The sequence below is a fragment of the Prionailurus viverrinus genome, chromosome D2, assembly GCF_022837055.1.
Source record: "Prionailurus viverrinus isolate Anna chromosome D2, UM_Priviv_1.0, whole genome shotgun sequence".
Lineage (NCBI taxonomy): Eukaryota > Metazoa > Chordata > Mammalia > Carnivora > Felidae > Prionailurus > Prionailurus viverrinus.
The window spans coordinates 13091886-13111479 of record NC_062571.1 but is presented as its reverse complement, the minus strand read 5'-3'; the positions used below and the strand labels follow the sequence as shown (position 1 = coordinate 13111479).

Genomic DNA, 19594 nt, shown 5'->3' with positions numbered 1-19594 from the left:
CTATGTTGCTTTGATAATGTTATTAATCAACTCTTCTACACAGCCAAAGTACCATGATAATGATTAGTGCTCATGATGACCTTAAGGTATTAAAATAAACCTAAATGCTGTCTGAGTCATCAAAAACGATAAAATTAGATTCAATATAAATTTAGTTACTCATATTTTCTAAAAATTTGTAAGCTAAGTATTACATACATGAAAATCTTCTATTAATCGACAGCTCCATTCTTTTACTATTAATGAATAGTAACCCTTAAAATAATAAAAGCCTGGTTAATTTAAGGTGAGATTTTTAAAAATTTGATTTGGTTTTGGATTTCAAATGTAATTCGTTCTAGGCTACTCTTACATCATCAGTAATACATTTTATTAGGCTCATGGTCCCTCTGGGACTACAGTGCAAGCGAAGGGACCTTCTCTCAAAAGAAACACAATTGCCCATGAAATTGTAATTGCAACATTAACTAAAAGATTGGGAGTAAGAAACCTCTGCTTTACGCTACAGACCTGAAAATACGGTACAATTTATTTAAAAAGCTGATTGAAACTGAACTTTATAAAAGGCAGGTTCTTTAAAATAAAATTAACTACCTACTACGTCCCAAGAACTATTCTAAATATTATACGTATATGCCAACTTATTTCATCCAGTCAGTCCCTATGAGGTAAGAACTTTCATGTCCACTTTATGGATGATGAAACTGAGGCACGGGGCGCCTGGGTGGCTCAGTCTGTTAAGCGTCCGACTTTGGCTCAGGTCATGATCTCATGGTTTGTGGGTTCGAGCCCTTTGTCGGGCTCTGTGCTGACAGCCCGGAGCCTGGGGCCTGCTTTGGATTCTGTGTCTCCCTCTCTCTGCCCCTCCCCAGCTCGCTCATTCTCTCTCTCAAAAATGAATAAACATTAAAAAAAAGGAAACTGAGGCACAAAACGGGTAAATAATTGATCAAAGGTCACACCTAGAAAAGGCAGAGCCTAGATTTAAAGCCATGAAGCCAGACTCCAAAGCCCACACACTTAACTATCGCTACCTATAAAAGCGAGGTGTATATAATCATACAGGTTTGACAAATCTCAAAATACCAGAAGTCATAATCAGCACATTTAAGACTGAAAAGTTTAATCTTCCTTAGAAACACAGTTGAAAATACGAAATGTGGATTAAGAAAGATAAACTGTTATACAATCCACAATTACCTAAAATCGGTTCCCTGGTAACAAAGGGAACCCAATCAGGACCATCTCTCTGCCTCATTAGAACTCCCAGAAATCTTGAACTATAAGGAATGCGAAATATTACTCATATTTAAAATTTTGGGGGGCACCTGGTGGCTCAGTTGGTTAAGCGTCCAACTTGAGCTCAGGTCTGATCTCACTGTTTATGTGTGCAAGACCCGCATCGGGCTCTGTGCTGACAGCTCAGAGCCTACAGCCTCCTTCGGATTCTGTGTCTCCCTCTCTCTCTGTCCCCCGCTCCCACTCTGTCTCTCTCTCTCTCTCTCTCTCTCAAAAACAAATGTTAAAAAAAAAATTTTTTTTTAATTTTTTTGCCATTTCTTTCTTTTGCAGAAGCTTAGACAATAATCCTAAGAGAAAGCCGATTCTCAGTATTTGTACCAAGGTCACTCTAACTCGACAAGACAGTGAAGTGAGCAGTTATCTCCAAGTTCAAGATTCCGTTATTCAGTACTTATCTAGGTGTGAGGAATCTCCAGATGCATCTGAATCACGCTGAGCAGCTAACTCTCCTGGATCCTGAAGTTATGTATATCTATAAAGACTCCTCACAGATACCAACAGTGATCAGTCAACTGTCAAAAAAGATGAAAGCTACACTTGGATGAAAGCTGAATTTTAGTCTGCTAAATAAAAATGGACCACGGGGCTAGGGAGCTTAGCAGCTTTTCGTCCACACCAGACTTGTACACGGAGTGACAGGGCTGAGGAAAAAGGCAACTCACCTGGATTCGTGATGTTGAGCAGTCGGCAGGAGTAAGGGTCCTCCCTGTCTTCCACGGGCACCTCGCAGCCACGAGCACCTATTATGAACTTGACAAGCACACTGAGAGAGACGCTGGCATTAACATCAGATACTGGTCTTTACTTTGCACACACACGTTTCTCACACCCATATCAGAGCTTTTGCTTTGAGACACAAGTATTTATGACGATTCATTCCAACTTTCCTTTTCTAGTCCAGCAAAAGAACCAGCAACCCAAAAGTCGCCAGCCACCAAGTGACTTCCGCGTAAGCCCTCTACTGACGTGCTGTTTTAAAGCAAGTCTGAGTGTTTGGCCTGGCTGCCAGCAGACGCTCAAACCAGTTATGAGCAACTACAGTAAAGCCAGTTTCTCATGCCCCGACTCACAAACATATCTCTGTCTGCAATCTTCTTGACTTGCTTCCTTCTATGTCAGAAGGTATTCCTTTTGCTCCAGATCAGTCTGTCTATGCAAGAGGAGGTCCTCTCCTACACCTTTCTTCGCCGGTTACCTGTACCGTGTGGTCCCTTCCCTACACATTATAAATACGATGAAGTGGTTTTTTGTTTTTAATTTTTTTTATTGTTTATCCATTTCTGACAGAGAGACAGCATTAGCGGGGGAAGGGCAGAGAGAGAGGGAGACACAGAATCCGAAGCAGGCTCCAGGCTCTGAGCTGTCAGCACAGAGCCCCACGTGGGGCTCCAACTCATGAACTATGACATTATGACCTGAGCCAAAGTTGGACGCTTAGCCGACTGAGCCACCCAGGTGCCCCGACGAAGTCTTGGTATTAATTTCTGTATACCTGCCATCCCTTCCTTGTCTCTACCCTTTCCTTTACAGTCCCACAAAGGAATTAACTAAAGTTGCAGGCTCTAATTTCTCATGTCCCACTCATTTTATAAAACAGAGATTCTAACTTCGATACCCAACACTTACACTGAGATGTTTACCCCAATGTAGCCACCGATTCGCTGTTAAATCAACAGATGCTTTTCAACCCTTCAACCTGTGGTTCGATAGCGCTGGTCTCTGGACAGGGCTCTCTCCCCTCTGTTACACAGTCGGCTCAGTCCCCTCACTGGCTCTTCTTCCCCAGCTTGTCCGTTAGGGGAGATACTAAAGCGGGGCTTTGCGTTTGTCTCTTCTTGCTCTTTTTTGCTTGCTTTCCCTGGACACGGTTTACTCCTGAGGCTTCAACTGGCTTGAGAATGATTTCTGAATTAGCGTCTCTAGTTTGGACCCATCTTCTAAGTAAAAGATCCCTACATTCATTGGACACCTTCACCTAGATGGCCTACAGGTGACAGGTGCTGGAGCCTGTGCCCACTGGCTTGAGAGAGCCAACCGCTAAATGTTTGGGAATTCTGTGGGCTGGTTATTAAGCCTGGCCTTTATTAAATTACATAAACTTACAATTAATACATTACATTAAAAACAAAGAAAATACCTGAGTTAATCATTTCTTAATTATTTCACTGTTATCTATGCTCTTGAGGTTATTTTTATCTATTCTATCCATGTGGCGGAAATATAATGGTGTGCTAATTAATACATACCTTCCCCAACTCTATGTTCAGAGATGTTGCATTAGTTAGTTCAAAGTGGTCACGGTGAGAGTATTTACACCATGGAAGGTAGCAAACACTACAAATAAGGGTTTTATTTATTGTTTTGTTGACTTTAAGTGATGGGAGGGGGAAAAAAGTAAATGTTGGAGGAAAAGTTAATGCAGATTAAACTTAAAAATGTGCCATGTCTGTACAGATCGACGCAACAGGATAGAGAGCCCAGAAATACACCCACAATTATATGGTCAATTAATCTATGACAAAGGAAGTGAGAACATCCAATGGGAAAAGACAGTCTCTTCAACAAATGGTGCTGGGAAAACTGGACAGCTACATGCAAAGGAATGAACTGGACCACTTTTGTATACCATACACAAAAATAAACTCAAAATGGTTTAAGGCCTAAATGTGAGACCTGAAACCATAAAACTCCTAGAAGAAAACAAAGGCAGTAATTTCTCTGACATTGGCCATAGAAACATTTGTCTAGATATGTCTCCTCAGGCAAGGGAAACAAAAGCAAAATTAAACTACTGGGACTACACCAAAATAAAAAGCTTCTGCACCATGAAGGAAAAAAATCAATGAAACTAAAAAAAGGCAACCTACTGAATGGGAGAAGATATTTGCGAATGACATATTCAATAAGGGGATAGTATTCAAAATGTATAAAGAACTTACACAACTCAACACCAAAAAACCAAATATTCCAATTAAAAATAGTCAGAAGACATGAATAGACATTTTTCCAAAGAAGACATCCAGATGGCCAAGACACATGAAAAGATGCTCAACATCACTCACCATACAGAAATGCAAATCAAAACTACAATGAGATATCACCTCGCACCTGTCAGAATGGCTAAAATCAAAAACACAAGAAACAAGTGCTGGCCAGGATGTGGACAAAAAGGAACACTTGTGCGCTGTTGGTGGGAATGCGAACTGGTGCAGCCACTGTGTGGAGGGTCCTCAAAGAATTACAGATAGAATTACCATACGATCCAGGAATGCCACTATTGGCTATTTATCCACAGAAAACAAAAACACTAATTTGAAAAGATATGTGCATCCCTATGTTTACCGCAGCCAGTATCAGTCCATGGAAACAACTCCAGTGCCACCGATAGATGAACGGGTCAGGGAGATGTATAGATATACAATGCGGTATCACTGAGCCATAAAAAAAGAATGAACTCTTGCCATTTGCAACAACATGGATGGATCTAGAGAGTATAATGCTGAGTGAAGTAAGCCAGAGAAAGACAAAACAGACTCTTAACTAGAGAAAACAAACTGGTGGTTACCAGAGGGAAGGTGGGGAGGGGGGACAGGCGAAATAGGTGAAGGGCACACTTATCATGGGGCGCCTGGGTGGCTCAGTCAGTTAAACATCCAACTCCTAGTTTCAGCTCAGGTCATGATCTCACAGTTGGTGAGTTTCAGCCCCGCATCGGTCTCTGTGCTGCTGGTGCGGAGCCGGCTTGGGATTCTCTCTCCTTCACTGCCCACCTCTCAAAATAAATACATAAACGTAAAAATTTTTTTTTCTTTAAAAAAGAGCACGCTGCTCATAATGAGCACTGAGTACTGAATGGAACTGCTGAACCACTCTATCATACTCCTGAGATAATGTAACATTGTATGTTAATTATACTTGAATTAAAAATAAGTAAATAAAAATTAAAAGACAAAAGCTATGTGTTTGTAGCCATCCCACTGTGAATGGCACAAAAAACTGAGGAAATACTCTTCCACTGTCCAAAACCTATTATCTGATCCAGCAAAGAAGCTGTGGACTCAACTGACTGAGAGTAAACTTCCGGCACATACCTCAGCTGTCACTTTAGTTTTACTCTTTAACTTAAAGGGAACGTTTATGTCAGAACTACACTCTTTTGTCAGTTGCAAGCATTAAGTCAAGTCTAAAACAATAAAAGCATTCACAGGAGAATCTGCTGGCTACACGGCATTTGTAATAAAGAGTATCATACAAGTTATCCTGTCACTTGTGTGCTGTACATCCTTTATATCAACAAAACTTACAGGAAACATATATGTACATACAAACATACTCATTTCTCAGAGAGCCAGCTGGTAAACACTTATTAGCACACCACCGCCAGGAGCTACCACAAACTCAACATACCCACAGCAGACTTCTTTCCCATGACACCTGCTCTTCTCATCTGGCATTTTTCGTGTCGACTGATGCTTTCGCTATTCTCCATGTTAAAAGCTAGCAATCCTCCTCCTCCTCCTCCCCCCCACTTGCTGACGTCATTTTCCTCGAAGGTCACGCTTTAGTTCAGCCCCTCGGCCTGTCCCCACGGCTGTTGTGCGTGACCCGGCCGCTGCCCACCCCTTGGTTCCACACCCGCCCCGCTCTCTTTACCTCACCATCCCTGTCTCTCCGCCTCTCTTTCCTTCCCAGCGCTTCACCTCACTCTTGCCCACAAGCCCCTACCCCACGTGTTCCAGTTACATGGAACTGTTTGGGGTTTCCCAAACACTCCAGGCTGTTTTCTATCTCTTTATATCACAGCACATATAACATTTTATTACACTATTACATCTACTTCCTTCCATTAAACTTCCCCCATAAAGACCCAGGCTACACTGTGACTATCTTTATATTCTTCCACGAGCAGTACACTACCTCCGTGCAGAAGATACGTTGTGAAGTTGACAACTTATTTATTTTGTTACAAAGGCTTGTAATTAAACAAGGTCCTGGAAATATATGTGGAGTCTGGCTCCTTCAGTGAAATGCAAGATTTGAAAGTAAGCCACAGAAATGCAAACACTTTCTTTTACTGATGGCCAATTAAGGCAGAGTACCATTTATAAACAACTAGCATTTAAAATAAGAGTGCAGGGGTGCCTAGGTGGTTCACTCGGTTGAGCGTCTGACTTCAGCTCATCACAGTTCGTGAGTTCGAGGCCCATGTCGGGCTCTGTGCTGACAGCTCAGAGCCCGGACCCTGCCTCGGATTCTGTGTCTCCCTCGCTCTCTGCCCCTCCCCCGCTCATAAGCACTCTCCCTCTCCCTCTCTCTCTCTCAAAAATAAAAAGATTACAATAAAAGTATACACAGAAATGAATAAATTTGCTAATTAATTATATTTACCAAGTTAGTTTTTTAAAGCCATCTTAAATACTCTTACTAGATCCATAAACTTACTCTGCCCCAGGAAGGAGTTTGGGCTAATATCTATTTTTATACAGCTATCCCATCGTTTTTATAAAACAAATCACCAACCTACTAAATTTAAAGCAGGAATGCTATGATGACAAATTAATTACTGGTGAATATCTGAAGGTCAATTTTCCTCATGACATTTAGTTCTGAGTCATTCCCTCAATAGCTGTTGAGTGCCTTCCCCTGAGCCAAGTTAGGCTGCAGGTATCAGAAATACATCAGTGAAAAAAGCCAGTCCTTGTACTCATGAAACTACATTCTAACGGAGAAAGACAAACACTTTATATATATAAAGCTAAATATAATAAACATGTTAGTTGGTGATAAGTATTAGAAAGAAAAATAAAGTCAAGTACGGGAAGATACAGAAAGGGGTTGGGTGCTATTTAATATGGGGCTGCTAAGGTGACATCTAATCTAAGCAGAGATCTGAAAAACCTGAGACCGGGGAACCATGAGGATATCCAGTGGAAGAGTGATAAAGACAGGGGAGGGGCGCCTGGGTGGCTCAGTCGGTTGAGCGTCCGACTTCAGCTCAGGTCACGATCTCGCGGTCCATGAGTTCGAGCCCCGCGTCGGGCTCTGGGCTGATGGCTCAGAGCCTGGAGCCTGCTTCCATTCTGTGTCTCCCCCTCTCTCTGCCCCTCCCCCGTTCATGCTCTGTCTCTCTCTGTCTCAAAAATAAATAAAACGTTTAAAAAAAATTTAAAAAAAAAAAATAAAAAAAAAAATAAAAAAAAAAAAAAAAAAAAAAAAAAAAAAAAGGACAGGGGAGATAGTAAGTGCAAAGGCCCCGAGGCAGAAGCACAATTAGTGTACTGAACCACGGTGATGGTGACCACTGTAGGGGAAGTATATCTAGATAAGGTCAAAGGCCACAGTAAAGACTTAGTATTTCACTCTGAGAAGAGAAATCAATAGGAGGCGTAGGAGCAGAAACTGACACAATTTGACTAATTTTAAAAGAAGCACTCTGGGGGCGCCTGGGTGGCGCAGTCGGTTGGGCGTCCGACTTCAGCCAGGTCACGATCTCGCGGTCTGTGAGTTCGAGCCCCGCATCAGGCTCTGGGCTGATGGCTGATGGCTCGGAGCCTGGAGCCTGGAGCCTGTTTCTGATTCTGTGTCTCCCTCTCTCTCTGCCCCTCCCCCGTTCATGCTCTGTCTCTCTCTGTCCCAAAAATAAATAAACGTTGAAAAAAAAAAATCTTTAAAAAAAGAAGCACTCTGGCTGCTGTATGGAAAATAAAATACAGAGGATCAAAGGTAGAAGCGGGCGGGGCGCCTGGGTGGCACAGTCAGTTAAGCGTCCGACTTCAGCCAGGTCACGATCACGCGGTCCGTGAGTTCGAGCCCCGCGTCGGGCTCTGGGCTGATGGCTCGGAGCCTGGAGCCTGTTTCTGATTCTGTGTCTCCCTCTCTCTCTGCCCCTCCCCCGTTCATGCTCTGTCTCTCTCTGTCCCAAAAATAAATAAAAACGCTGGGGAAAAAAAAATTAAAAAAAAAAAAAAAAAAGGTAGAAGCGGGAAATTCAGATAGAGGCTTCTGCAATCATCCAGGTGAGAGGCAGCGGTGGGCTGATGGTAAGAGGACTGGGGTGCCGAGAGCAGCGGTTAAGGTGGTCAGAGGCTGGATTCTGGAGGTGACGTAAAGGTAGCACCAAGAAAAGATGCTGATGGGTTGGATGTGGCATGTGAGAGAAAGAAGAAATCAAGATAACAACATTTTATTTTTAAAACTTCTATTTTCCTGATGCCTCAACATCCTCACAAACAGGCTATGAGCATTGTGCTCAGGTAACCTGACGGCAGAGTGACAAGGCTGGTCCCTGCCAAGAGTTCTCCCTCTTGCCCTCTCCTGACTGACCTGGTGACCTTTTTTCGTTTTTTTGAATATTTATTTATTTTTGAGAGAGAGAGAGAGAAAGACAGAGAGGGAGGGAGAGAGGGAGGGGCAGAGAGAGGGAGGGAGACACAGAATCCGAAGCAGGCTCCAGGCCCTGACCTGACAGCACAGAGCCTGACGTGGGGCTCAAACCCACACACTGTGAGATCATGACCTGAGCCAAAGTCGGGCACCCAACCGACTGAACCACCCAGGCGCCCTGACCTAGTGACATTTTAACACGACAATGAAATCCCTCTCACACTTTTTGCTTGTACTCCACAGTGACCCCCCATGAAGGCGTGTGCCCATGGGGCCCCACTCTCTATCGGTTCCTCACCTGCCTGGCCAAGCCTGCTTCCTGGACGCTCCTCCTGCATGGACCCCTGTGCAGCATACTGTGCCTCCCTCTCTAGAACTCGTGAGTATAATAAATCTAATTTCAGGGGAGCCTGGATGGCTCAGTCAGTTGAGCATCCGACTCTTCATTTTGGCTCAGGTCACGATCTCACGGTTTGTGAGTTCAAGCCCCACCTTGGGTTCCGTGTTAACAGCGCAGAGCCTGCTTAGGATTTCTCTCTCTCTGCCCCTCCCCAACTCATGCTCTCTCTCTGTCTCAAAATAAATAAGCTTAAAAATTTTTTTAAAAAAAGTCTTTCATTGTTATATTAAAAAAACAAATCTAATTTCATACGCCTCTCCCAGTGTAACTTCCGTGGTCATGCTGGAGTGATCCTTAATTAAATACCCATAAGGGGGACTTACTCCCCCATTTATTACACAATCACCAGGGTGTTTTGTCTGAGCAACTGGCAGAGAGGGGTCACTATTATTTTTTTTATGTTTATTTATTTTGAGAGAGAGACAGTGTGAGCAGGGGAGGAGCAGAGAGAGAGGAAGACACAGAATCCAAAGCAGGTTCCAGGCTCTAAGCTGTCAGCAGAGAGCCCAACGCGGGGCTCAAACTCACAAACTGCGAGATCATGACCTCGGCAAGTCGGGTGCTCATCTGACTGAGCCCCTTAGGCACCCAGGGGTCATTATTCTCCGAGATGGGAAAGACTACGTAGGAAGTACAGGTTTTAGAGGAGGTTCTGATTAGTAGTGACGAGTCTGAGGCCTTTCATTTGCCAGGTAATGGGTTCTATTATCACTGAAATCATGAATGAAAGAAACTGGTCTTAAAAAGAATGAAAGCTGCTGTGCATAAGATAGGAAATCTGCAAATGTTCACTGCCGATGATAAGAAAATTCTGCAGTTGTATAGCTACTCAGTCCCAAACATGCCAGCTTCATGCAATCCTGAGAGAGCTTTTGAGAACTGGTCATCACCTCAGTGTCCTCACATGACTAAGAGTTCAACCTCCCACGCTTCTCTTCCACTAGCCTCTCACTCTGTAACTTCAGAGGCTGGTCTCCCTGAGAAGACGAAGGCCTTGGGCTCCTAACCAATAACTAAGCCATCTAATATCAACAGATGTGCTACCAAAGGTCAACCCTGGAAGGGTAGTCAGGAAAAAGAGCATGGCATACCACACACACTGCAGATCACACAACTAAAAAAGACCACAGAACAGAAAAAAACTAAGTGCGTCTCTGGGAAGATAGCGAAAAGCATATTCACACACAAACTTGTCTAAGCAGAGAACTCTTCTGGACTAGAACCTTTTACAAATTACTGTTCTAAATCAAAGCAGAAACAAAGCAAAATAAAACAAACTAGGTATCTATAAATAGCAGGTATATTAACCAATGAATATAGTCTCCCCCAACTATCTTTTGGCTAAGAGCCTCAGTTAAATTTACTTTTGTGGGACACCTGGGTGACTCAGTCAGTTAAGTGTCCGACTTCGGCTCAGGTCATGATCTCGTGGTTCATGAGTTCGAGCCCCACGTCGGGCTTTCTGTCAATGCGGAGCCCCTTGGGATCCTCTGCCTCCCTCTCTCTCTGCCCCTCCCTTGCTCATGTGCACACTTGCTCTGTCTCTCAAAACTAAATAAATATTAAGAAAAATTTCCTTTCGTGACTCAGTTACATGGAGGGAAGGCAAAATGAAATGGCCATTTCTCCCAGGGAGAAAGGCCACAGGCCTAAATTAGCATCTCTGACCATCCCCAAAGAAGTTTTTTACAACTCTTACTCAGTAAATCGGGCAAGGTGCCGACTAAGCAGACCTACCGTTGACTTAACGATGGATGTTGCATTAGATGCTTCAGCCAGGTGCTTCTTATTACATTTCGAAGTTCATGGTTATGGCGAGCTGACAACACACCAACTACGACATCATAGTGACTAGATTTCCATGGAGGAAATAAGGCCAATTGATCTAGAAATAAGCAACAATGAATTAGAAATGTCCTCTGTCAATTACTAAGTTCAGCACGTAACATAAAAATTTTATTACAGAACGTATGCTCATATGTGTAGAAAATACAAAGGAATACAAAGAAAAAAATGTTTTTTTTAATGTTTATTTATTTTTGAGAGAGAGCGCGAGCAGGGGAAGGATAGAGAGAGAGGGAGACACAGAATCCAAAGAGGTTCCAGGCTCTGAGCTGTCAGCACAGAGCCCGATGTGGGGTTCGAACTGGGGAACTGTGACATCATGACCTGAGCTGCAGTTGGGTGCTTAACCGAATGGGCCACCCAGGCACCCCAAAGAAAAATTTAAAAAGCACCCAGAGATGTACCATCCAGATAACCACTCATAACATTTTTGGTGCAGTCTTTTTGTCTTCCACACACATGGATGTACTTATGCTCACATAAGTACATAAATTCTTTAAAACTAACAAGATGTTCATGGTGAGAATTGGTTTGGAAAGACGTGAGAATCGGTCTGGAAAGGCGCCATGGCATAAATCACGCAAGAGTCAGCAGTAAGAGTCTGTTAGGCCACAGGCAGATTCCTGGCTCTTTTTTATGACCTACAGTTATTTAACTTCTTTCTTTTTTTGTTAGAGATTTTATTTTTTAATTTTTTTAAGTAATCTCTACTCCCAATGTTGGGACTCGAACTCATGACCCTGCGATAACAAGTCTCGTGTTCTAGTGAATAAGCCAACCAGGCACCCTGAAAAGTTAATTAACTTCTTGAGCCTCAGTTTCCCTAACAACAAAGGGGTGCAGTAACTCTCATGGAAGTGTTGTAAAAATTAAATGAGATAATGTGTATAAAGGTCCTGGTTTGGTACCCAAATAGTAGGCACTCAACAGAGACCAAAAGCAACAACCACAACAAATATGTGCTTTCAAAGGTGAAAGCCTACGTTACTATCAGTTAATAACTTTGGGAAACGAATGCTGGAAGGTATCAGAACCCTTATTAACACCAATAAATTCCACAGCCGGCAGACCTTGTATCACTTGCTAAATATTCCAAAGAATCAAAGAGGAAGGCAATTATTTCCAGTGAGGCAAAAAACAATCAAGTGAGAAGTCATGCAAACGGCTCATTTTTTACTGCTGTAAGGTCTGATGGGCAGGATTACGTTAAAACAAAACAAAACAAAACAAAACACCAAAAACCAAAAACTGTCCTTAGAAAGAAGACAGCAGGGAAAGATCCTTTGTTTTTTGTCACCAGTTTCAAAGCTGGAGAGTTACAAGCTCATATATAGCTCTGATGAGGGATCCATTCTATCTCTTCCTCCAATGGTGGGAACTGATCCAAAATGTTTCCAAAAATAAATTCTTGAAGGCCAGAGATCTTTACTGTATAAAGTGCAATGTTTTTATATGCCACAGGACCTAGGTATTTAGTCAAAAGTCAACAAAAACATAATACTATTTTTTCAAAGGACTAATTAAAATAATATAAAGAAAATCTGGGGGACAGACAACAGGATATTTTAAGGACATTACCTTGAAACAATTCTAGGAATACAAGAATTTTTGTGTAGATACCTTATTTTCCACAATAGATAAAGGTTTCTAAAAAAAAATCAATCTAAATGGAATAAAGATACTTGTTATTTTAGCCTACTGTGAATCCTGTAGTGAAACGAATTCTTTTTTAAAGGCAAGAATTTATCTTTAGTAAATCCAAATCTTTCTAGGCCAGCTTGCTTATAATGGACATTTACTGAACACCTATAATGTACACCTATATGCACAGGGTATCATTTTTTTTTAATTTTTTAAGTTTATTTATTTTTGAGAGAGAGAGAGTGAAGGAGGGAGGGGCAGAGAGAGGGAGAAAGAGAATACTAAGTAGATTCTGTGCTGTCAGCGCTGAGCCCAATACCATGAACTGTGTGTGAGATCATGGCCTGAGCCAAAATCAAGAGTCAGATGCTTAACTGAATGAGCCACCCAGAAGCCCCCAGAGTATCATATTAATGCTCACAACCCCATGAGGTAGGTGGGGCTGGCTCCTTATTAAACGGAGAAGAGGCACAGAGAACTCAGTAACTTCTGCTAAGTCAAACAACTAGTAAACGGCTAGGCTAAGGTTTAATCCCAGGCAATTTAACCCCATTCTTTTTCATTTAAAAAAATTTTAAATGTTTTTATTTATATTTGAGAGAAAGAGAGAGAGAGACAGAGAGAGACAGAGCACAAGCGGGGGAGGGGCAGAAAGAGGGAGACACAGAATCCAAAGCAAGCTCCAGGCTCTGAGTTGTCAGCACAGAGCTTAACGCAGGGCTCAAAGTCATGAACTGCGAGATCATGACCTGGGCCAAAGTCTGACTTTTTTTTTTAATTTTTTTTTTAATGTTTATTTATTTTTGACATAGAGGGAAAGAGAGAGAGAGACAGAAAGAGAGAGACAGAGCATGAGTGGGGGATTGGCAGAGAGAGAGGGAGACACAATCTGAAGCAGGCTCCAGGCTCTGAGCTGTCAGCACAGAACCCGATGCGGGGCTCGAACTCACAAACCACGAGATCATGACCTGAGCCAAAGTCAGACGCTCAACCGACTGAGCCACCCAGGCACCCCAACTCCATTCTTTATCACTGTTCTATTAACAACACAGCTTGATGTAGCTCATCTGAGACTAAATTCTGATCCTGTATTTGTAACACCAGTTCAAGCGGTGAATTAATGATAAGCAGATCACTGGAAATTCCAGTTAGCATGTTAATTTTTAAAAATTCATGGCCCAGGAACATTCTTTCTCAGATACGTGTAACCGTACACTGGAAGTTGTACCTACTGCTGGAACTAACTCTAAATGAGTCTGAATGTGGAGAACAGTTTAAACGCTTGTGCAAAATTGGCAATGATATCCCATTTCACCCCCTACTTTTTCAGAGAAATATTGATGGTAAGTACATTTTAGTGACAGAAATGAGGTGAATTTAGTAACCAGACGTAACTGACATTGATTCCACAACCAACAAGCAGCATGGAATTGATAACAAGGTATTTAAATCCCTTTTGCCTCGGTTTCCTAACTAGAAAAAAACTGATACCAAAAACTCTTTGGCGAGTCTATTTCATCTGTTTCAATATGTCTTCCGGAAAGATTAAAAGCTAAGGAAGAACAAAATCACATTTAACCTAAACACCTCATTTACCTGACATCATCAGAAAACAAGGTTGTTGCACAAAAGTAAAATCATAAAGTCACTAAAACAACCCTTTACATGCCAAATACTGCTGCCTCATTTTTGGTAGATAATTAAATCTTAGAGAAATGGATTACCTAAAACATAATTTCACCTGTTCTTGGTGGAAAAGTCTTCATGAAAAATTTCTCCAATCTGTCCCTTGCTCATTAACTCTACCCTTGCTTCAATTCAGAATCTGATCTTTCACTGGACCATGACAGGGGCATCTACCCAGTGAGCACTGAGTACCGTATGGAAGTGCTGAATCACTGCGTGCTACACCTGAAACTAATGTAACACTGTATATATGTTAACGACACTGGAATTAAAAAAAAAAAGATAATTGGGAAATCTCGAACACTAGATACTGGAAGGCATCATTAATTTTCCTAATTGCGATGATGGTTTTGCAGTCATGTTTTTTTTTTAACATCTATCTCTAGAGATAATATACTAAGATATTTACGGAGAGAATAAGTTATCTGTGATTTGCTTCCAAATAAACCTGTGGGAAGAACTGGGTAGGAGTGTTTGTGAAAAATATTTAACTGTAGGTGTGTGAGTACATATTAATAGTTATAATCTTCTACTTCTGGGTATGTCTTAAACTTTTCATAATAAAAACTTAAAATACTGAAAAAGAAAAAAAAGCCCAAGAAACTCCAGGGCTATCCTAACAGCTTATTCCTGGTTTCTTCCTATCAGGCCAAACAAGATTTTTCTAAAAATAAATAAGTAAATAATAAAGATAACCATGTGGCAGGTGAAAATCCCATGGCTTCTGGTTGCAAATTACTTTTTGATCTCTCTGCCACTGCCAATCCTCTCTGCTTCTAATCCAGGTCTAAGCTGCTTGTGTTGAACTGCTTTCGTTCACATGCATTTCTCCCTTCCTAGCAGAAGAGAAGTACACAGGAGATTTTGGCCTTTTAAAAAAGCTTCTACTTCCTGGTGCGCCTGGGTGGCTCAGTCAGTTAAGCGTCCGACTTTGGTTCAGGTCATGATCTCCCGGTTTGTGAGTTTGAGCCCCGAGTCGGGCTCTGTGCTGACAGCTCGGAGCCTGGAACCTGCTTTGCATTCTGTGCCTCCCTCTGTCTCTGCCCTTCCCCCACTCATGCTCTTTCTCTCGAAAATAATAAACATTAAAAAAATGTTTTTTAAAACCTTCTACTCCCAGATATATTGAAAAATAGGTTTCTAAAGTTCAACCAAAAACCTGTTAGAAATAATAAACCAATTCAGTAAAGTTGCAAGATATACAATCTACAAAAATCAGTGGCACTTCTATATACTAGTAACAAACTATCAAAGAAAAGAAATTAAGAAAGGAATCCTACTGGGGCGCCTGGATGGCTCAGTCAGTTAAGAGTCAGAAAACTGATTTCAGCTCAGGTTATGATCCTGTGGTTTGGGAGTCCCAGCCTCACATCAGGCTCCATGCTGACAGTGTGGAGTCTGCTTGCTGTTCTCTCTCTCCGTCCTTCTCCTGCTCTCGTGTTCTGTCTCTCTCAAAATAAATAAATTCAAAAAATTCTAAAAGAAACCAATTCTATTTACAATAGAATCACAAAGAATAAAATACCCAGGAATAAATTTAAACAAGAAGGTCAAAGACCTGCACACTGAAAGCTACAAGACACTGACAAAAGAAACTGAAGTACACAGAAAATCAATGGAATGCTATTCTGTGCTCACAGGTTGGAAGAATTTTTACATGTCCACACTACCCAAAGCAATCTATAGATTCAATGCAATCCCTATCAAAATTCCAATGGCCCTTTTCACAGAAATATAACAAACAATCCTAACGTTTGTATGGAACCACAAAAGACCTTAAATAGCCAAACCAATCTTGGGGAAGAACAAAGCTGGAGGCATCGTGCAGTATAAGCTATTCTAAGAGGGATGATTATAGCAATACAAGCCTACCTCAACCAACAAGAAAAATCTCAAATAAATAATCTAACCTTATACCTAAAGAAGCTAGAAGAAGAACAAAATCCGAGGCCAATAAAAAGAAGGAAATAATAAAGATCAGAGCAGAAATAAATGCTATACAGACTAGGGGCACCTGGGTGGCTCAGTTGGTTAAATATCCGACTCCTGATCTCAGCTCAGGTCTTGATCTCAGGGTCGTGAGTTCAAGCCCTGCCTTGGTCTCTGTGCTGGGTGTGAAGCATACTTAAAAAAAAAAAAAAAAGATATACAGACTAAGAAAACAATGGAACAGATCAATGAAACCAGGTGCTGGTTCTTTGAAAACTTGAACAAAATTGATAAACCTTTAGCTACACTCATCAAAAAAGGGAGAAAAGACTCAAAATAAATACTATCAGAAATGAAGGAGGAGAAACAACAACCCACACCACAGATATACAAAGGATTATAGGAACATATAAGGTTACTTGCCAACAAATCAGACAACCTAGAAGAAATGGGTAATTTCCTAGAAACATACAACCTTCCAAAACTGAATCAGTAAGAAAAAGAAAATTGAACAGACTGATTACTAGCAATGAAATTGAATCAGTAACCCAAAAACCAACAAAGTCCAGGACCAGATGGCTTCACAGGTAAATTCAAACAAACATTTAAAGACTAGTTAATATCTATTCCTCTCAAATACTCCAAAAATTGGAGAGGAAAGAAAACTTTCAAAATTATTCCACAAGACCAGCATTACTTCGATACCAAAACCAGATAAAGACACTACAAAAAAAGAAAGCTACAGGCCAATGTCTCTGATGAACACAGATGCAAAAAATGTCAACAACATATCAGCAAACCGACAATACAACAATACATTAAAAAAATCTTTCACCACGACCAAGTGGGATTTATTCCAGGGATGCAAGAGTGGTTCAGTATTTGCAAATCAAATCAACACGACTGAAAGATATATGCACCCCTATGTTTATTGCTGCATGGTATTTACAGCAGCCCGGATACAGAAGCAGTCTGAGTGTCCATCCATAGATGAATGAAGATGTGCTATATATACACAATGGAATGTTACTCAGCCATAAAGGATGAGATCTTGCCATGTGTGACAACACGGATGGACCAAGAGGGTATAATGCTAAGTGAAATAAGTCAGAGAAAGATGAATACCACATGCTTTCACTCATGTTTGGAATTTAAGAAACAAATGATGAAACAAAGAAAAAAAGAGACCAATGAAAAAGTAGACTTTTTTTTTAAATGTTTATTTTTGAGAGAGAGAGAGAATGAGAGACAGAGAATGCCAGTAGGGGAGGGGTAGAGAGAGAAGGGGACAGAGGATTAGAAGCAGGCTCTGCACTGACAGCAGAGAGCCTGACGTGGGGCTCGAATTCATGAACCATGACCTGAGCTGAAGTTGGGCGCTCAACCAACTGAGCCACCCACGTGCCCCAGACCAGACTCTTAAATACGGCCAACAAACTGGTGGTTGCCAGAAGGGAGATGGAGTCACAGGTGAAAAAACTGGAAAACAAAAAACTGGAGGCATTACGCTCCCTGGTTTCAAACTGTATTACAGAGATACAGTAACCAAAACAGTATGGTTTTGGCATAAAAACTGACACACAGATCAATGGAATAGAGAGCCCAGAAGTAAACCCACAATTATACGGTCAATTAATCTACAAAGGAGGCAAGACTACACAATAGAGAAAGGAGTCTCTTTAATAGATGGTGTTGGGAAAATCGGACAGCCACATGCAAAAGAACGACACAGGACCACTACTTTGTACTATACACAATATCAACTCAAAATGGATCAAAGACTTGAACATAAGACCTGATGCCATAAAACTCCTAGAATGAAACATAGGTGGTAAGCTCCTTGACACTGGTTCTGTGGATGAGTTTTTGGATTTGACACCAAAAGCAAATGCAACAAAAGCAAAAGTAAACATCAAACTAAAAAGCTTCTGCACAGCAAAGGAAACCATAAACAAAATGAAAAGGCAGTCTACGAATGGGAGAAAATATTTGCAAACCATGTGTCTGATAAGGGGTTAATACTGAAAATATGTAAAAAAACAAAACAAAACAAAACTCTTACAACTCAATAACAAAAAACCCAAGTGGTCCAATTGAAAAATAGGCAGAAGATCTGAATAGACATATCTCCAAAGACAACATACAGATGGCCACCAGGTACATGAAAAGATGGCCGACATAACTCACCATCAGGGAAATGCAAATCAAAACCAAATGAAATACCACCTCACACCTGTCAGAACGGCTAGTATCAAAAAGACAAGAAACAACAAGTGTTGGTAACAAAGTGTAGAAAAAGGAAGGTTCCTGCACCGTCAGTGGGACTATAATGTTGTAACCATTGTATTAAGCAGCATGGAGGTTCCTCAAAAAATTAAAAATAGAACTACTACACGATCCAGTAATTCCACTTCTGGGTATTTATCTGAAGGAAACGAAAACAGTCACTGGAGAAGGTATCTGCACCCCCACGTTCACTGCAGCACTGTTTACGACGGCCAAGACATGGAAATAACCTGCGTTCGCTGACAGATATGAATGGATAAAGAAAATGTATTCTATACAAATACAGCGGAATATTATTTGCCATAAAAAAGAAGGAAATCTTGCCATTTCTGACCATGTGGACAGACTTTGAGGGTGTTACGCTAAGTGAACCAAGTAAGACAAAGAAAGACAAATAAAGTACGGTCTCACTTAAAAAAATTTTTTTAATGTTTATTTATTATCGAGAGACAGAGAGACACAGAGCATGAACAGGGGAGGGGCCAAGAGATGGAGAGACACAGAATCTGAAGCAGGCTCCAGGCTCTGAGCTGTCAGCACAGAGCCCCACGCGGGGCTCAAACTCACAAATCGCAAGATCATGACCTGAGCCGAAGTCGGACGCTTAACTGACTAAGCTACCCAGGTGCCCCAGTACGGTCTTACTTTAAAAAAAAAAAAAAAAAAAAAGTTTATTTATTTTTGAGAGAGAGAGCATGCGGGAGGGGCAGAGAGAGAGAGTCCCAAGCAGGCTCCATGGTGTCAGTGCAGAGCCCGATGGTGGGCTCCATCTCACGAACTGTGAGATCATGACCTGAGCTGAGATCGGGTGTTAACCAACTGAGCCACCCTGGGGGCCCTGGGCTCACTTTTATGTAGAATCTTAACAACATAAAACACTGAACTCATATATAGAGAGAGAACAGATGGGTGGGGGGTGGCTAAAATGGGTGAAGGTGGTCAAAAGGTACAAACTTTTAGTTAAGAAAATAAAGAAGTCATGGGATGTAATATACACCTTGTTGCTACACTTGATAATAATGCTGTAATGCATACTTAAAAGTTGCTAAGATAGAGAGTACATCTTAAAGTTCTCATCACAAGAAAAAAATTGTAACTGTGTGGTGATGGACGTATTGTGTT

The 19594-nt window shown here is 41.4% G+C and overlaps 1 protein-coding gene across 5 annotated transcripts in view; it reads right to left on the bottom strand.

Annotated features, from left to right (window-relative positions):
- Positions 1 to 19594, bottom strand: part of B3GALNT2 (beta-1,3-N-acetylgalactosaminyltransferase 2) — a 62008-nt gene that overhangs the window by 35824 nt on the left and 6590 nt on the right. For all 5 annotated transcript variants that reach the window (XM_047824936.1, XM_047824934.1, XM_047824935.1 and 2 more), the window contains exons 2-3: positions 10823 to 10970; positions 1965 to 2065 (exon numbers count right to left, since the gene is read on the bottom strand). In XM_047824936.1, coding sequence (XP_047680892.1) covers positions 1965 to 2065; positions 10823 to 10970 — 249 coding nt within the window. The remainder of the gene's footprint in view (positions 1 to 1964; positions 2066 to 10822; positions 10971 to 19594) is intronic.